The 19,683-nt window shown below is 36.7% G+C and overlaps 1 protein-coding gene across 3 annotated transcripts in view; it reads right to left on the minus strand.

Moving 5' to 3' along the window:
* LOC150090752 (proton channel OtopLc-like) overlaps window positions 1–19,683 on the minus strand; it is a 181,137-nt gene that overhangs the window by 26,451 nt on the left and 135,003 nt on the right. For all 3 annotated transcript variants that reach the window (XM_090372422.1, XM_090372427.1, XM_090372430.1), the window contains 2 exons: window positions 17,192–17,352; window positions 6,618–6,801 (listed from right to left, as the gene is read on the minus strand). In XM_090372422.1, coding sequence (XP_090228548.1) covers window positions 6,618–6,801; window positions 17,192–17,352 — 345 coding nt within the window. The remainder of the gene's footprint in view (window positions 1–6,617; window positions 6,802–17,191; window positions 17,353–19,683) is intronic.

Below are 19,683 nucleotides of genomic sequence, written 5' to 3' on the forward strand. Positions count from 1 at the left end.
CACCAAGAATGAAGTCTGCTTTTCGACCATCATTACGACAGCATCTCAGTATGGGCAGGTGCAACTTCATAACATCCCAGACATCGGTAGATAAAGAAATAACAGCATGACGCGATTCTATTGAGATTTCAGGATCGAATTCACTAAGCTTAACGTGGAATCGAACTCCTCTTGACAACACAAATTGCAAACGTACACAAGCCATATTGATTGTGTAGGTCACCCAGAATTGACCTCCTCTTGACAACACAAATTACAAACGTACACGAGCCATAATGAACATGTAGGTCACCCAGAAAATTATATATACTTTCTCCTGGAAAACGACAAATCAGAACACTGCAAACATCCAATCAGATGGGAATGAGATGAATTTGGACTCTTTCAGCCAATTAAAAACCAATGTAAGAAATGAACCTTTTTTTTTTTTTTTTTTTCAATTCCCATATAATTATGGTCATATCTGGTAGATGGCAGCACCTAGTGAATCGCTAGCAATACTGGGAGAAATGCAGCGAAACTGCAGCATCCGATCACAGTCATCAATTGTTAATTGAGGAAAAATACAGATAATAGCTCAAGGAAACAGTTGGACCTGTGTTTAAAAACATGGTGAGGACCCAGTATCAGAGATAATGACTTCTGATCAAATCTTCCAGACTCTGTGTCATAAGACGCAGAATAACAAAGAAACTTTTAAAAAGGTAGCTTAAAAGACAAAAAATGTATAGTCCAACATATTATGCATTTCAAAACCAGCTTCCCAAGCCGGTCTGCTATCCCATTACATCACTTGAATGGCTGAACTACTTTGTTCCATTAAGATAAGAATAAACACCTAGTCCAGCAACATATAGCTATCCTGCATCCTGGCTTTTCTGATTGGCTGCCATCTGACCTACTGATAAGCCTCCACCACATCTCCCAGACTTGGTGGCACCAGGAGAAGGCCCGTGTATGTATCCGTAATCCCAATTAATCTAATTTTGTGGTGGGATACCTTTTCATGTTCCGCATAGCACTGATAACAGTTGTTTGCCCCAATCTCTAGACCTACTGTATTCAGGGAGTAAGTAAGGGGAAAAGGTGACCCACCATGTGTAGAGGACCCTAACTCCGATTCCTGCCCCCCCACACACGTAATACCCAACTTTGAAACAGGTGATCGGCTGTGCTCCCTCCTAGTGACATAGACTACAGAACAAAAGTGTGCATGTGTGCGTGTTTATAAAAACTCCAAACACGAAAGGTATTAGAACCTATGGTACTTATTAACCGTGTGGGTTGAAGGGTAAAAAGACAGAAGAAGAAAATATGTGTTGACATTAGACTTGAATTTCTGCATTGTAATTTTCAGGAAATACTTGTGAAGGTTGTTTCAAAAAAAAAAAAAAAAAAACGGACGTTTAAGGAATAAAGGAGGAAGAAGTAAAGTTGGAAGTTCTGTGAGTTTCGAAGTTGTACGGTAAATGGATGTTAACTGGTTGAGGCACATGTTCGAACTGCTTTGAAAGTGAGAGCGAGAATTGTAGAAGCCAATTCAGAAGAACAGTGCCCATGGAAGTATCTATAGAAAAGGTATGCAGCAGAAACAGAACGTCTATGAGACAGAGAGTGCAGAGACTCTGTTAGTGATGAGTCATTGATTAACCTAACTGTCCTCTTTTGAGTGGATTCCAGATGTCAGAGAGACGTTTTGGAGGCACCGGTCCAGATGTGGGAACAATATTCCGTGGTAGGGCACAGCTGCAATTTTTAAAGGGTGAACAGCTGTTTGAAAGAAAAGTAACTCCAAGAGCAAAAGAGAAAACCCAATTTCTTAGATACAGAGGAAGCAATATTTCTGATGTAATTATGCTAAGAGAGATTAGAAGTCAAAGTAATCCCTAACAGATATATGTGATCTTGTTTAAAAATCTGAGTTTCATTGAAGAACAGCTTAGGAGCAGAAGAATCCTTTTTTGCGAGATACTCGTATATGACAGGACTGAATTTTAGAAGGGTTGGAATTAACTAAATTAACTTTTTCCCACTGGAGAATTACCTGTAAAAGAGCATTGTACGTTCCAGAAGTTGAAGTTGTTTGTGCAGGAAAACATTTTTTTTTCAAACTGGAAGGTGGAATGCAATGTGCTATCATCAGCCGAATTATCGATAGGATTTCCGGTCAATGCAAGAAGGTCATTAATATACAAGAGGAAAAGAGTGGGAGGAAGAACTGAACCTTGGAGAACACCAGCATTAGTTGAGAAGTTAGAAAACAGTGAGCCATTTGCCATTGCCCGGAGTGAGCCGTCGGAGAGAAAACTGGATACCCAATTATAAAAAAAACAGTTGGCAAACCATAAGATGGAAGCTGATTTAGAAGACCTTTAGGCCAGACACGATCAAAAGCCTTTTATATGTCAAGAGAAAGAGCTTTAGTTTCACCAAACGTTTCCATTGAATTTGTCCATAAATGGATAACATAATCCAGTATATCACCAGCTGATCGACACTGACGGAATCCATACTACTGATCATTAGTCAGACAGAAGGTTTCTAGATAGCTTAGGAGTTGGCAATTTTAAATATATATATATATATATATATATATTTCAATCAGTGAATAGAAAAAAAAGGTATTGCGTAGAGGTTGAAATATCCATAACAGCAAAAACGCTAGGGTTATTTCCAATACTTTAGAAACAGCAGAAGTGCAATGGGACGATAATTGGATGGGAGGGTTTTGGCACCCCTTTTCAGGAACCGACTACATATAAGTAAATTTCCAAGCAGAAGGAAAAACACCAGTGGAATAAGAAATTGTAAAAAGGCGACACAGAAGAGGGGCACAGGTTTTGAGAACCTGGAGTAGTTTCTTGTTATATTTGCTGTAGGATTTTAGTTGCATTAGCGACTTAGACCCTATTTCGCCATATACATTATGTCATTAAATTGAGTGTTCTGTTGTCGGTTTTCCTGTTTGCTGGACAAAAAACCCAAATTTCTGGAAAGAAAAACCGTGCTACCCGCGCCTGAGACCAAAACTAAGACATGTGAAAAAGTTCCCTAAAAACCTCACGTAATCGACAGGAATCGAACTTAGGTTTTTTCGATCAGTGTGCACAGGACGACAATTCTGGCAACTGTGATACCTACGAAGTCCGTTCTTGGCATCAAAATTGTTAAAAATTCTATTTACATCCTTTTGTCGAAACCACAGGAGGCATTGAGTGGAGTGTGCTGCGAACGGCAGGAGGTGGTTTATCAAGGTTGTCAGTACAAGAGTTAGAAGACAAGTAGAATGCTAGTAAGTCGGCTTTATCTTTACCTCAGTTGGCAGTAGAACCATCACATTTTTACAGAAATGGAAGTACAGATGGACATAAGTTGTAGTCAATAGCTTTCGCAAGAAACCAGAATGCTCAACTACTGCTTGGACAAGAAGCAAGTTTTCTACTTTTAGTCTGTTCAAAATCTATTTTGGACTGATTAGTAATTAATAATTGCTTTACAATTGTTGCGAACTTTGGTGTCTGCAGAAAATAAACGTGGATGCAAGCGAACTGCGATATGCAACATTCTTATTTTGAACAGCCTCAGTACATTTATTGGAAAACCAAGTTTCAGATAAAGGACAAGATTTTAAGGTGGAGTGTGGAATAAAGGATTTCATCCCTACAAGAATAATTTTCCTGATGCCATCTGAGCAAACGTTGACATCAGAAAATTTAAAACAGTAATCGAACCAAAGAAAAGGATAGAAATCTCGCAGATCGTTCCATGCTTGTAATTCCAAATAACACGAGACTGAGGATGGCCACGAGGAGAAAGGCCCAGTGGAGAAGAGACCATCACCAACTTGTGTTCTGAGGTACCTAAAGAATCACTCACCTCGACTGTGAACATGGAAGAGTTGTTCGGGAGAAAAAGATCAAGAAGGTTGGCTGTGTGATATTCTGGTAAGTAAATGAACAATCTGTGCGAGGTCATTACTAACTGCAAAATACCCCCCCCCCCCCCCAGCAACACGACCTGCTGGGTCCGTGTGACTAGAAAACTGAAGCCAGCTGAAGTTGTGAACATTGAAATCGCAAAGGAAAATTACATCACTATTAGCAAAGTTGGCTTGCAGAAAGTTTAATTTCAAAGAAAGGAAGTTGGGTCGATGATTGTTGTTATTTGGTTTTTAGGAGCATTAGCAACTAAGGCCATATTGCTCCGGGGATATGCGGTGGTCATTCCCTGACCTTTCCGCATCCTCCGTATTTGGTGGTCACGGGCTCGAACTCCGGTCTAAATCAAGAAGCGTGTGCTACGCACTGCTGCTCCTGCCCACCTGGCTACGGAGGCGCCTTGGGTCGATGAAGGCGCATCACTTAGGAAATAATCCCGTATGTAATGACTGTAAATTGTGTGTATTATGTGGTCGATTTGCTGTTTTCTGGAAGAAAACCATGTGTTTTCGGGATAAAAAACGATTCTACCCTCGTCTGAGACCAACTAACTCAACCACGTTGTAAAAAAGGCGTATACAAATTCCTTGCGTTATTGACCAGATTCGTGCTCGGTTCTTTTCCACCCAGTGTAGAGAAGTCGGAGAGTTCTACGTAATTAGTGGAAGAATTGGGAAATCGATAGAGACAATTGGTGAATTTGACAGAATGGTACAGAAAGATTTTATGCCAGAGAAGAAAGAAAAGAGGAGATTTAAAATAACTAAATCTTTGTGAAGGTATATCAGAGTGAACATATGCACCAGTATCACCTTTGAAGTGAAAATATTTGTACAGCAAATAATTAGGACAACTGAGATGAGCAGTATTTGAATCCACCCGTAATTGGGATTCTGCCAGAAAACGTAAGTGTAGGTTGGCAGAATGTTAGTGGAAATGGACATCATTCAGATTGGAAATGAGACCACGTATATTTGTGAAATGAATGAAGAATTGGTTGCGAGGTTTAGATCTTTTCGCCGATCAGTTTGTTCTATTAGTGTGACTATTCGTGATTTATTCAACAGTAGAGAACAGGAGGGGTGGTAGGTTGTATGAAATAATGAAATTTTTGGATCTGGAGTACACATAGCAAGAATATTCATAGCTCCTTGACATAACGTGATCTCGATAATGCACTTCCGCATACACACTACTCGGACTCCCTCCAGGCACTATTTGGCAGAGTAGAGGCATCGAAATTATACACTACCTCATCCGAATGCCTCCTAGAGAGTTACCAATAGGTTTGGTACTGTGGACTATAAAACGGTGTTTGCAGGCCGGCTTGCAAACACCGTTTTAGAGCTGTACTCTCGAAATGTAAGGAAGATGGATGTTGCCATGATACCCATCATAACCTGAAAAGATATCATACTGAATGATGGAAGAGATGGGTGGTTGCTGGAGCTTTTCTCCGGAGACTAAAAATTGGTTTCACTGTTTCAGGCCAATAATAAGCAAAGTGGTAGTACCGCGCCTGTTGATGAGCATCATCTGCCACCTTGTAATGCCTGTAATAGAGAGGGGGCGGCATTTCTCTGTGTGGTGCGGACGCCACACCTCGACTCTTGTTTACGTTCATTCACACGTGGGTGGTCACCTCTAGTATACTGAATGTAGTATTTCCGTACTTGCAAACGGAGGTTACACCCAGGGTTATTAAAAGTCTGACTATCGTGAAGGTGCAAGCAGAGGATTTGGTTGTCGCAGAACGACCGGTCTTCACCGAAATTCGTCCCACTTAACTCAAGTGTCACCTACCCTCTCCTGATGAATATCAGTTTCATCAGCGTTTCAGACTCCCTAGTAGCAAGCAAATAGTCCCAAGCAGGATTATCATACCTAAGTGAATGTCTATGACAAACTTCAAGGACCACTTTTGCGGACAGATGTCATATTTCAGTTTTAAACAATCAAAATTGCCTAGATTTCGTTTGCTACACCTGTGCAGGAGAAAACCTGATTCGGGGTCGGATAACTTTTCATGTTCCACTCAGTACTATTTTTAGTTATTTCATCCCATCTCTAGAACTTCCACATATTGTACTTAAAGGAGCGAAGTTTATGAGATGTCACCGTATATTCCAGTTTAAGTCGACATTTGAAACAAAAAAAAAAAAAAAAAATAAATTTTAAGTATGACATGCGCAAAATATAAAATTCTGTATTTGAATTAACGGTAAGTGCTTTTGGTTAGAGACATTAATTAATATAAATATATTTATAGTTTATTACATATATATTTTTACACAAAGATTTATTGTTGCTTGCCTTTCAACACACGAGAATTTGTTCATCGTTATCAGAAAGGCAGCTCATGAAATTCTTTAGGAGTTATGTTTTCAGGTTTACTTTCGAGATTAATTTCTTATAGCAAACGCACTTCCATATTGTGGCATTTTTTTTACAGAGAAACCAAGTAATTATGTAATACCGATAAATATGTACTATTTATGCAGCACTCTAATAACCAGGCACAAAGGAATAGCTCGGTCACATAATCAAAGCCGCCCGTTTGCACACATTATAACGAAGTCGTTTATAGTGAATTCGAGAAATATGTATAAAGTACGAGAGTACAATAAAAAAAAAATTATATGTAAATTTAGGATTTAGATTTACTCATTAAACCCTTACCTTCAACGATGTTGTGAGCCTCCAAGACAAAATTGGGTATCAGGCTGGTTTCATTGAGATTAATGAAGCTCAAGATCTGATGTTTGGTTTCCTCGACCAGTACATGCAACCACACGCAAAGGTTAGTAGCAATCATATGCATCAGCCCGAACCTGGCAAGAGTTTTATATTTGTTGATGGCCATCTGCAAAATTTATATTTCACATAAATTTCATTTCGGTGGGTGGAATGGTTTCTTAAGTAAGCTAATATAATTACGGCAACCCAGCAAGTAGCTGCTGCAAATTCCCACAATTCAAAATATCCCACTCCTCCTAGCATTATTCCAACTTTTTGATCGCTCCTGTATACTGAACGATGTATCCTTTTTTTGGATGATCAGAGCCTGAACCGTGCTCCATTCTTCTCTAGGTTCACTGAACATAATTTAAATTATGTAATACTGATAATAGTATGTATTTATCGGTATTACATAATTTAGAGCATAGACCTTACAAAAGTATTTTCTAATTTTATTAATTAAAATTAATAACAAATATTTAAACTGATGAAAGAAAAAATAATAAAATTATGCAATTAATAAAAAAGCACAGGCAAAACAAAAACAAAAAAAATAATAATTAAAAGTGCTTAAACATTTCTTCACATTGTGTTTAAAAAACTTTTTAATAAAAAAATTATATATATATATATATTGATGAAATTAGAAAGATTTAATAGAAAATACAAAAAGATGGAGAAGTATTTAACACAAGGTGCCGAGCCTAATGGAAGAAAATAAAGAAAAAGAATATTAAGAACCTACAAAAAAAATTATATAAAATTAAAGGCTAAATCAGCGAGCCAATCAAACGTAGATAAACTGAAAGGGAAAGAAGAAATATATGATTAATTAATACAAAAAATAGTGCGCATCAAACTGAGGGTGTGAGGACGGTAAATAAGGAGAAACAAAAAAAAAAAAGGTTAATGCAAACTAAACAAAGTTGGTACATAGATCAGGCATTTCATCAGGGGACTACACCTGATCATGTACCAAACCACTGCGTTTTTATGCAAATTTAGTTTATGGAGGAAAGATGAAAAATAATAGAGAAAAAAAAGGGGGGGGGGAGAAAATGATAGAACCTCCAAAAACATAAGTAAGGTAGCCCCAACGCAGTGTATGTAATTAAATTAAAGTATAAATGAATTTTAAAAAAAAATAATAATAATAATAAATACCTTGATTTCATGTACATAACTTGAGAATATGTAATGGAAAGGCGGAGGGAAATGAGAAAGTAGTGAAAATTCTTAATCGCCCAAAGGACGGAAAAATAGAGCTCAGTGTATTAAAATGTTTTGAAAAAAAAAGAGACGAAAAAGTGAATTTGGAAATCATAAATGTATTAAGTGTGACAGGCATTGGTATAGAAATGAGAAATAATGCAGGGCAAGGGAAGGGAAAAGGTAATAAAGATAAAGGAGGCGAAAATAGCAAGAATAAGAAAAGTAAGAATGCCCGAATCGCCCTCGTATTACACTAATAGTTCAACGGACGGAAGAATGAAGAATAGAAAGATAAAGAGAAAAGAGTTTAAAGGGTACTAGGCACGCTAGGTGCATAAATACCCAACCTCTTAGAGAGGGCCTTGGCTGAGAGAGTGTTAGTTGAAGTAGAAACTAATACCGTACTTATGTTTCATTTTGGTTAGTGCTAACCTGATACTTGTATAGTTGTACAAATGTATATTTTAATGGTGGTAGTTCCACTACTTTGAAAGTGAACTCATAACATGACTTCTCTCTGAACGATATTTATGCTTTTTCACTCTAAGTTTATTTTCTTTATTACTATTAATAATCATTTACAATCGTAACGGTATTTTCTTTTCTATGGCATGTTGCTCTTTCACATTTCTTCAGAATTTTTCTCCAGTCAGCCTTAATATACACAGTATTAGTTTCACATTCATTTTTATTTCTTTTTGATAGCTCAACTCACTCAGTTCTTTTTTAATAGTTATAGAGGGCACTAGTGCTTTTTTTTACTCAGCTTTCTACTGAGAAACTCCACAGTTGTCATAGCTCTTCTTCTGTTTATATTCCATTTATACCTACCTATCTTGATGAAATATTTTCTTTATTAGTAATACATTTTTGCCTACCTTGATGTAACATAACTTAATTAGATAGTATGAACCAGAGCTGTAATGCTCAATACGTTCTACGTTATCAATATTTGTAAAATAATAAGAGAAATTTACCTCAATATAGTACGTAGAACACTTCCGCATGATACTCTCCGAAATTAAAACGAAAATCTTACATTAGAGTAACAAATAATTAAAAATCGATTTAACACAATTAAAAATCAATTTAACGCAATTAAAAATAAGAAAATTAATTAAAAGAATTTAACGAGAAAATTGCAAAACGATTTTCCTTCCTGAAGCGTTGTCAGCTTCAAGTTAAATTTATTTTTAATTATTTGTTACTATTATTACTATTGTTTTTATTATTTGTTTTAATTATTTGTAAGATTTTCGTTTTAATTTCTGGAGAGTATCATACGGAAGTGTTCTACGTACTATATTGAGGTAAACTTTTCTTATGATTTTACAAATATAACGTAATGTATAATTGTAATTAATTGTTCTATATTATTCATCCTTTTTATCTTTTTTATTTTTCGGCATTATTTTTTGGCATTTTAAAATATAGCACAGGCTAGTGGTATTAGTTTCTACTTCAACTAACACTCTCTCAGCCAAAGCCCTCTCTAAGAGGTTGTGTATTTACACACCTAGCGTGCCTAGTATCCTTTAAATTCTTTTCTCTTTATCTTTCTACTTTCTATTCTTCTTTCTTCCGTCCGTCCTCGTACTATTACTGTAGTACGAGGGCGATTCGGACATTCTTACTTTTCTCATTCTTGCTATTTTCGCCTCCTTTATCTTTATTACCTTTTTCCTTCCCCTGCCCTGCATTATTTCCCATTTCTATACCAATGCCTGTCACACTTAATACATTTATGATCTCCAAATTCACTTTTTCGTCTCTTTTTTTCAAAACATTTGGGGACGATTAAGAATTTTCACCTCTTTTCACTACTTTGTCATTTCCCTCCGCCTTTACATTACATATTCTCAAGTTATGTACATGAAATCAAGGCATTTATTATTATTATTTTTTTTTTTTAATTCATTTATACTTTAATTACATACAGTGCGTTGGGGCTACCGTACTTATGTTTTTGGAGGTACTATCTTTCCCCTCCCCCCCTATTTTCTCTATTTTTCATCTTTCCACCATTAACATAAATTTGCATAAAAACGCAGTGGTTTGGTACATGATCAGGTGTAGTCCCCTGATGAAATGCCTGATCTATGTACCAACTTTGTTTAGTTTGCATCAACTTTTTTTTTTTTTTTGTTTCTCCTTATTTACCGTCCTCGCACCCTCAGTTTGATGCTCACTATTTTTCTGTATTAATTAATCATATATTTCTCATTTTTTTTCTTAATTTTCTTCCATTAGGCTCGGAACCTTGTGTTAAATACTTCTGTATCTTTTTGTATTTTCTATTAATTCTTTCTAATTTCATCAGTATACTTTTGTATCCTGTTTTTACAGCTTTGCGCATTCAGGTGCAATTCTTGTTTTTTTCTTTACATTTGCTATTCATGCATACTATATATATATTATAATTTTTTGTTATTTAAAATTATATATATTATTTTCTCTTCCCCCCCCACCATGTTACTTTATTTTTTGTTATTTTATTGGTTAAGTTCATTTTCACTCTACTAGTTTGCCATGCTACTGGCATATATTTTATTTTAGTTTATTATACGCATGTAGCGGTTTGTGCTTTTCTGCTGCCACTGATGTTAGCTTTTCTATTATTTTTTCTTATTTATTTTTATTCCTTATACTTTTTGCCCCTCTACTTAATTTTTGGGTTATATTTAAATGGTAGTAGCGTGACGACTTGCTGACACTGCGTCTGCACTGCCATCAATAGCCTAATTTGTTTCTGTATATTTTCAGTTCAACTATTGTTTCAAGTGGAATGGTTTAGCCATGCGAGTACTAGGCTTCCTGTCTTATTATTTTTCACTGCATAAGGACCACCGCTATACAAATCTATTGCATCGGCGGTGTGAGTTTAATATCATTCGGTCGTTGCATGGATTTGTTTAGCGTTCGAAATGCAGTAATTTCCTGAGTATTATTGGCCTCGTGGTCCTCCGTCGAGACGCGGCATATGAATGGTCAGTATTTTATTTTATTAATTATTATTTTCAGTTCATTTGGTCACGTATTGTTGGTAGTCCACGTTTCCACCTTAGTGAGATTTCACATAATTCGGAAACGTGTGTCAATCTGGGAGCGCCACTAAATTTCTTTTCTTTTGAATTGGCTTGTATTTTCTAAATTATGTTAGGAACGTTGCTTCAACAGTAACCTCTTTATTTTCTCACCCTCCCCCTATTTTACTTTATTTTTTGTTAGTAATATATATATATTACTAGGTGGTAGATGACTCTCATCAGCCGATGCAGTACCACCACTTTCTTATTGGAGGCTTGAAGTGGTGGAACCCATGTTTAGTCTCCCCCATCTCTTCCATCGTGCAGTATGATTGATGTTTTTTGAGGTTATGACGTGGCGAGATCCAAACTTCCTTACATTTCGAGGGTACAGCTCTAAAACGGTGTTCGCAGGTCGGCCGCTAGTTAGTACACCGGACCGAACCTACTGGTAACTCTCTAGGAGGCTTCCGGATTAGCTAGTGTATAATCTTGCTGCCTCTACTCTGCCAGATAGTGACTGGAGAGAGTCCGAGTAGTGTGTATGCGGGGGGGGGCATTGTTGAGGCCACGTTATGTCAAGGATCTGAGTATATTCTTGCCATGTGTACGCCATATCCAAAAATTTCATTACTTCATACAGCATGTGTCCCCCTCCCACTTTTTCTTACTATTGAACACACCATGAATTGTCAAACTAATAGAGCAAACTTATCTGTGAAAAGATCGAAACCTCTCAAACACTTCCTCATTCATTTCACAAATGTACGTCGTCTCAGTTCTAATCTCAATGATGTCCATTTCCACTTACAGTCAGTCTGCCAAACCCCGTGTACTTTTTCTGACAGAATCTTAGTTATCGGTTGATTCAACCACTACCCATCTCAGTTGCCCAAATTATTCGCTGTATGATTCCTTTCGCCTCAAAGGTGGTACTTGTGCATATGCCCGTTCCGATATTCCCTATCAGAGACTTCGTAATTCGGAATCTCCTCTTTTCGATCTTCTCTGGCTTAAATTCTCTCTACCTCATTCTGTCAAATTCATCTGTTGTCTCTACCGTTCTCCAAACTCCACTAATCACTCGGAACTCTTTGACTCCTCTCTTTGCAGCTTGACTTTCTCCAGTCCAACTCTCCTAACAGCGAGGTAATTTTCCTTAGTGATTTTAATGTTCACAACTCATGACCTCGCACAGATTATTCATTTACCTATCAGAATACCGGACAATCCAAACCATACAGCCAACACGCTCGATCTTTTTCTCAAAACAACCCTTTTAAGTACACGGTTGAAGTGAGTGGTTCTTTAGGCACCTCAGATCAAACTTCGTGATTGTTTCTTCTCCAATGGAGCCTTTATCTCTTGGCTGTTCCCAACCTCGTGTTGTTTGCCATTACAAGAATGCAAAATGGGATGACCTGCGAGATTTCTTTTCCTTGGTCGGATTACTGTTCCAAACTTTTGATGTCCACGTTTGAACAGATCGTGTCAGTGAAATTATTCTTGTAGGAATAGACTCCTTTATTCCACACTCCACCTTAAAATCTCGTCCTTTATCTAAACCTTGGTTTTCCGATAAATGTGCTAAGGCTGTTCACAAGAGAAGAATGTTGCATATCGCAATTGGCTTGTTTCCAATTCTTCAGTTTCATTTTCTACCTACACCAGAGCTCGCAACAATAGTAAAGCAGTTATTGATGTCCAAACTAGATTTTGAACAAGCTAAGAGTAGGAAACTTGCTTCTTGCCCTAATGGTAGCCAAGCATTCTGGTCTCTTGCCAAAGCTGGCTGCAACTTTTGCCCATCTCTGCTCCCACCTCTTTCAAAACCAGATGGTTCTATTGTCACTTCAGCTAAGGATAAAGCTGACCTGCCAGCATCCCATTTTTCTTCCAACTCATGTATTAATGATCTTGGTAAAACACCTCCCACCATTCCTAGTACACTCCATTCAATGCATCCTGTGGTCTTCCGTCAAAAGGATGGCAGAAGGATTTTGACGATTCTTGATGCTAAGAAAGCCCCGTGTCCTGATGGTATTTCTCCACTTGTTCTCAAAACCTGTGCTCCTGAACTTACTCCTGTTGAGAAAAAATAGATACGATAATGATAACCCAGTTTAATGTACATTAAACTGGATTATCATTATCGTATCTATTTTTTCTCGACCATGGACCCCAGTACACCTGGCCCATTCGTTACTATTACTCCTGTTCTTTGCCATCTTTTTTCACTTTCTTATTCCGAAGGTGTTTTTCCTTCTGTTTGAAAATTTGCTCATATCCAGCCAGTTCCTAAAAAGGGTGACAAATCCTTCCCATCAAATTATCGTTCCGTTGCAATTACTTCTACTCTTTCTAAAGTAATGGAGAAATCAATTAACCGCCAACTTTTAAACTACCTAGAAACCTTCCGTCTGATCAACGATCGCCAGTATAGATTCCGTCAGTGTCGATCCACTGGTGATATTCTGGCTTATCTTACCCATTTATGGATAAATTCAATGGAAAAGTTCGGTGAAACACAAGTAATTGCTCTTGACATCTCAAAGGCTTTCGATCGTGTTTGGCATAAATCTCTTCTAAACAAGCTTCCACCTTATGGTTTGCCAACCGTTTTTTCGCAATTGGTTATCCAGTTTTCTCTCTGACCGCTCACTGAGGGTAATAGGAGATGGCTCTCTGTCTTCTAACTTCTCCACTAATGCTGGTTTCCCAGTTATTTTTAATTTGGTTTTTTAATTGAATTTCTAAATTATTTGGAGCCTTTCGGCTACAATTTTAGTCTTGTTACTTTTGCTTTATTCTCCCTGTTGATTTTAACCTCTATGTTAATTTATCTATTATGTTTAAATTTTCGCTCAACAGTTTTGCCATGCTACTGGCATATGTTTTAATTTTATACTTAATATCGGTTATATATATATATATATATATATCTGATAGTTAAAATAAATATGATATTTAAATAAAATCATCAGCCAGTAGTACGGCAATAATGCAGAGCGAAATGAAACGCAAAATAATATAAAATAAACAAACAGGGAAGGGAAAGTGGAGATAATAGGACAAAAAGGTAGTCGATAATCCCCTGTATAATTTAGTCATTAAACCCAATTAATAAAAAACCCAATTAATAAAAAACATTTTTTATTTATTATAATATAATTATATAATTATATAATTATAATATATTATATATAATTATAATATAATTTAGTTTAATGACTAAATTATACAGGGGATTATCGACTACCTTTTTGTCCTATTATCTCCACTTTCCCTTCCCTGTTTGTTTATTTTATATTATTTTGCGTTTCATTTCGCTCTCCATTATTGCCGTACTACTGGCTGATGATTTTATTTAAATATCATATTTATTTTAACTATCAGATATAATTAGGCATCATGTGGAGGATGTGCATTTGCTGCCTCTAATGATAGCTACATAGCCATATTTATTTTTATTACTTTTATCTAACTTTTACCTCACATAATATATATATATATATATATATATATTATATCAATGTACGCCTCTATTTGAAGGAAATCAAGTTCTGTGAATTTCCTTAGTGCAAAAGATTCAGTAATGTCGTCCATAAATAAATAATGATTTATTGTATTGAATGTTCTGGACGTGATTTTATGACAATAAAAAGTCAATGAACAAATTATTGCTTTCAAAATGTTACAGTTAAGTGTTATTCATTTAATTTAATCTAAGCGTTTGTTATCAAAACACAATCGCTAGACTGGCCTGTAAAATGCTGTAGTCGCCAAGTCAGGTTTTTTATTCGCCATGTTCATGTAATAACTGCGAAATAAACGTTTTCGGATACTTGTTTACACGACTTTTTTCCTATTTTGGAACTCAGAATAAGCCCAGAATTTCTGCATATACTTTTGAAACACCCTGCACAAGTTTTTATAGCTCATGAAACGTAAAAGGTTTTATCGCTCATTTCATTTAGGATGTGGCAAAAGTTACTCTTTTGCGATGATCAGAATATTCCTGGACATTCCGATCATGGAAAGAGAGAGAGAGAGAGAGAGATCAAGTGACTGGCAGAAGTTCTGGAACGTTTGTGTCCATTTATTTTTTGCTTGTGCATCCTTCGCCTCCTACCTTTTGAAGATTTTGCACGATCCTTGAAGGCGACAAAAAAAAAAAAAGAAAAAAAAACTTCTTCCAAAAAAAATGTGTAACTTTCCACATATCCTAAATGAAATATGAGCAATAAAACTGCTTAAGCATGAACGGTGAAATTCTGCTATCAGAAAGAAGCTGAATATTTCAAGATGATTCTGCTCCATGCCACTGGGAAAAAAAGGTGAATTAATTTTAACTATTTTTAATCTTATTTATCCACATAATTCAAATCATTTTCACTTATTAATATTTATTTATTTTCATATTTTTGCATCTAGCTTCAAAATAATGGCACTGATGAGTTTAAATGGCTCGGTAAGAGTCCAGACCTAAACCCTATTGGAAACTGTAGAAAGTTGTAAGCAGTTCAATAACTTGGATTCGCCAAGAAGCAAGAACTTCAAGCATTATCCATTTATTTTCATGATTTATCCTCCAGAATATTTTAAAAAACTTGTCCCTTTCAATGCCAAAGATACAAAGTCATTATTACTGCCCACGGAGTGCCAAACAAATATTCTCTTAATAGAATTATGAAACAAAGCTGCTTATCGTTAAAGGTTTTATTTAAAAATTTTGCTGCCAACGGAATATATTTATTATGTATATATATATATATTCCAAAAATCACTTTTGTAGATCTCTGGAAAATAAGTTTTTCACTGCTGTTACTTTTAAGAGAAAATTGAAATAATCATTGAATCTTGAATATATTTAAATGTTCTATTCAATTATGTCTTGATAATCTACTGTAGATAATACCAATTTTAAAGGAAGAATTTTCAATCAAACATTTGGGAAAATTGTAGCAAAATTTGAAAATGGCAAGTGATGCACAAATTCTTCCACACCACACATGAGAATATTTTACTCTGAAAAAAAAAAAAATAAAATAATAATAAAATAACTATTTCGTAGGGAATTATTACTTGTTTGCGCATAACCTCATTGTACTTTGTGATAATATGAAGTCGGAACGAACCATACACTGAGTGGACAATTTATTAGGCACACCGGCGTAATAGCTAGTAACGCCTTCCTTAGTTCTCAAAACTGAGTCGTCAAGCATGGACTCCACGCGATGCAGAAAGCGTTCCACAAGGACGCTGACCTATGCAGGTTTGATCGCATCTCACAGTTGCATCACATTGGACGGCGGCAGATGTCTGCTGTGAACAACTCGCTCCAACTCATCCCCTAGTTGCTCAATTGGAGCAAGAGCCAGTGACTGAGCTGATCAATGAAGTACAGTATGTTGAAGTCATTCTCGTGTTCCTGAACTATTTAAAGAAAAATGCTTCTCCACCTCTAATGCACCATTTTACAAGGAATGTATCGTTCGGAAATGACATGACGTATTATCTTGCTGGAAGTAACCGTTAAACTGAGCATGAAGGGACAGTCGGCAACAATATTCGAATAATACGTGGTATTCATTGATCCACTGATATTAGGGAACCTGTTACCAGCGGATCACCTAACATTATCACACTTCCAGCCTAGTGTTGACACATAGCACCATAGGTCTATTGCTTTATACTGCTGTCGCCATACTCTAGTTCGTAAGCATGGAACAACTGGAGCCGATATTCATCGGACAGGACAACCCTTATTCACTGCTGTAATGCCTGCGTCCGCATTGCCACTGGACCGTATTTGCTCTTTAGCTGACAAGAGCTTGCTGCTGTACCCCATTCTTGAAAAGGTGCAGTGCATTGTGCGTTCCGATACACCACTATTGTTGTACGGCTCTGTCATCTGAATGATTTTGGCTCGTCTGTTAGACTACGATTTGTTTCTTCCTCCGTCAGCTTCTCACATCAACAGGCTCTCTCTCCCACCAGCCACGGTGCTGCCGTTAGTTGGAAGTTTTCTGGTTGTTTAACCAGTCTCAGACAACTGTGTATGAATATTCCAGCAAGCCGATAGTATCTGTGATACTTTCACAAGTACCTTCGGCGCCGACTATCATATCGCACTCGGGGTCACTTAAGTTACATATCTGGTCCATTCTCATGCTCGGCTGCACACACTATTTCTTGGTATCTACGCAAATGACCATGAAATGAAATGTGTGTGTGTGTGTGAGAGAGAGAGAGAGAGAGAGAGAGAGAGCATACCCGAGAGTTGAGGAATATGAAATAGAGCTGGATGAAGGTGAATGCCATGCGACTGCTTGGAGTTATTCCGTAGAGGACGTTGTAACAGGGAGAGTTCACGTCTAATTCAAAGAACTGTCCAAATTCAAGGCCAGAGTATATCATACTGCCAATTCCAAAACCTGTAAAAAAAAAGAGAGAAAAAAAGTCCAGTTTAATGTAATTCACTCAGTTTAATCCATTAATTGCACTTTATACAACTCTTAAGAGAATTTAAGCAAGTGAGTTAATTTATAACGCTCCCGCAAGAGAAACGCTCACTAGCATCAACAAGTACATTATTTTACAGGTTGTTAAGACATATCACGTTATCATAAAATATAATAAATAAATCTTTAATGTAAAAAAAAAAACCTTAATGCAACATCCAGTCACAGTCTCGTAGGGTATGGGCTTTACAGACAACATTGTTGACATAATAGAAAAAAATTAAAAGAAAATATTAAAAATAAAATAAAATGAGAAAATAAAGAAGGAAAGAGTTAGAAGACAAAATAAAATATAGAAAAAAAGATAAAAAGGTACAACAAAAACAAAGTCGAGATATCTGGTCTTGGTTGTAAAAATGTAGTTTCAAAAAATGGTGAGTAATATTAACAAATGAAAGAGTTAAAAGCAAGTTTCATGATTCATTTAAAGTCACTTGGTTGCGGCTGTATTCACCATTCACCTGTGGATTTTATCCTTTACAAATGGAAAATCAATCTCGAGAGTTGAAGGCGTTGCTTTCCTATTCCGAGGGCAAGTTTTGATATCTGCCATTCAATAGTTTTCCAAAACAGAAACATTCATATCACCAATGAGCATTTGTTTGCTACGAGCAATGAATAATCAATTTTGGCAGTTTAGCCTCTGGTAATGAAAAGCTGAATGGATTCGTTATTTATAAGCAATCCATTCGAAGGGTAAAATTCGTCTGTGAAAATATTTGCCAATAGTGATGGGGAAGCGGATGCTCAAATTTCCACTGCATACAATGTTGTACAGTGGGGCAACTTTCTAACACACTTAATAGTGGTGTTCAAGTTAGATATGAAATAAGTTCTGATTTGTCTGCTATCTCGTTATGAAAGTCTTTGTATGTGGGCAGGTCGCATGATCTTGAAAGGTTAGCTCTTCATCAAAGACAGCCCTCCTCCCCAAAAGATCAATCTGAAATTGAGCCTACTATGGAATGGTGCACCTTACATGGCAGATTGAGCACAGGTGAAACTTTCCTCGACAGAAAATATCATCACGGCTGAATTTTTTTAGGATTGAAGCTAAGACCAAAGTGAGATAGACTGATGTTGAGATAATTTATGGAAGGGTAGCATTCAAGTGAGAGGTGAAATATTATGGGTCTAGGAATAGTTGTGAAGAGTTCTGTCATCCGCATAGCCGACAATATGAGGAATGGGGGTGACAAGCAGATGGAATAGAGCAATAAAAGGAAGGCCAGACAACACAGTTCTGGGAAGAAATCTTGCATGAACGTTTCAGGTAAGATTCTTAGAGTCTACTTTTAAATGGTGTGTTCTAGAGATGAGCAAAGACTGGAGAAAGGCGAGAATGATCTCTCTCTTGATGTGGCAGTACTCCTGGAAGAAATGGAAATGGAGGAGGCCTTCCGTATACACTGAAGGTATGAAATAAGTACTGATTTATCCAATATGTACTTGGACACTAGATGAAAAACACGTCAGGCCAGAAAAAATAAATTTTTAACATCGAGTATTATGTCGAGCGCGAAACAGGTTTTAATTATATTAAAACCTATTGGGATTAATAACACGTTACATTTTTTTTTGGTATGTGGGGGCTCAAATTTTACTTCACTATCCCTGTACAGCTACGGCTAGATTTTTGAATTAGATGTCTTGTTCTGGCTCTCGGCTGTGGTTCCAAAAAATCTGAAACGTCTTCAATTGGATTTAGATCTGACTGGAAAGAGCAGGTTCATTAGATCATTTTCGTCAAACTAATGCTGTACCGAGCGCACTGTGTGATACGGAGCGTTCTCGTGCTCAATGGGTTCCCTCTCCAAAGAGCTGCTGCAATGCAAATTGTATTACTCTGAACGATACAACAGAGAGTTGAATTCATGAGTTCATAAACGATAACCCAACCATGCCTAAATCATGTTCAACAATCCAATTCAAATCACATGAACACCACCGAATATCCAGATTGTATTATACCAATAATTGTACAATACAATATTGGTAAAAGAGCACTTTTGCAGTGTTTGCACATATGCCAGATCTATTCACGTTTTCATCTTCCACATCACGTTCTGCTACTTCTGTAATGTCCAATGCTTCCATTCTCTGCATCAGGATAGCTTGTCACATGCACTTCTGGAAAGTACTTCGGCTTTCTGCTATCTAGCGAATGGACAGGCATGCAATACAGCATCCTACAATTACACCTCTTGTGAAAGGATGAAGTCCTTTTCTTGTCTCACTCTGTTC

This window comes from Mastigoproctus giganteus, chromosome 1 (assembly GCF_048544385.1).
Source record: "Mastigoproctus giganteus isolate SK-2022 chromosome 1, ASM4854438v1, whole genome shotgun sequence".
In the NCBI taxonomy this organism is placed as follows: Eukaryota; Metazoa; Arthropoda; class Arachnida; order Uropygi; family Thelyphonidae; genus Mastigoproctus; species Mastigoproctus giganteus.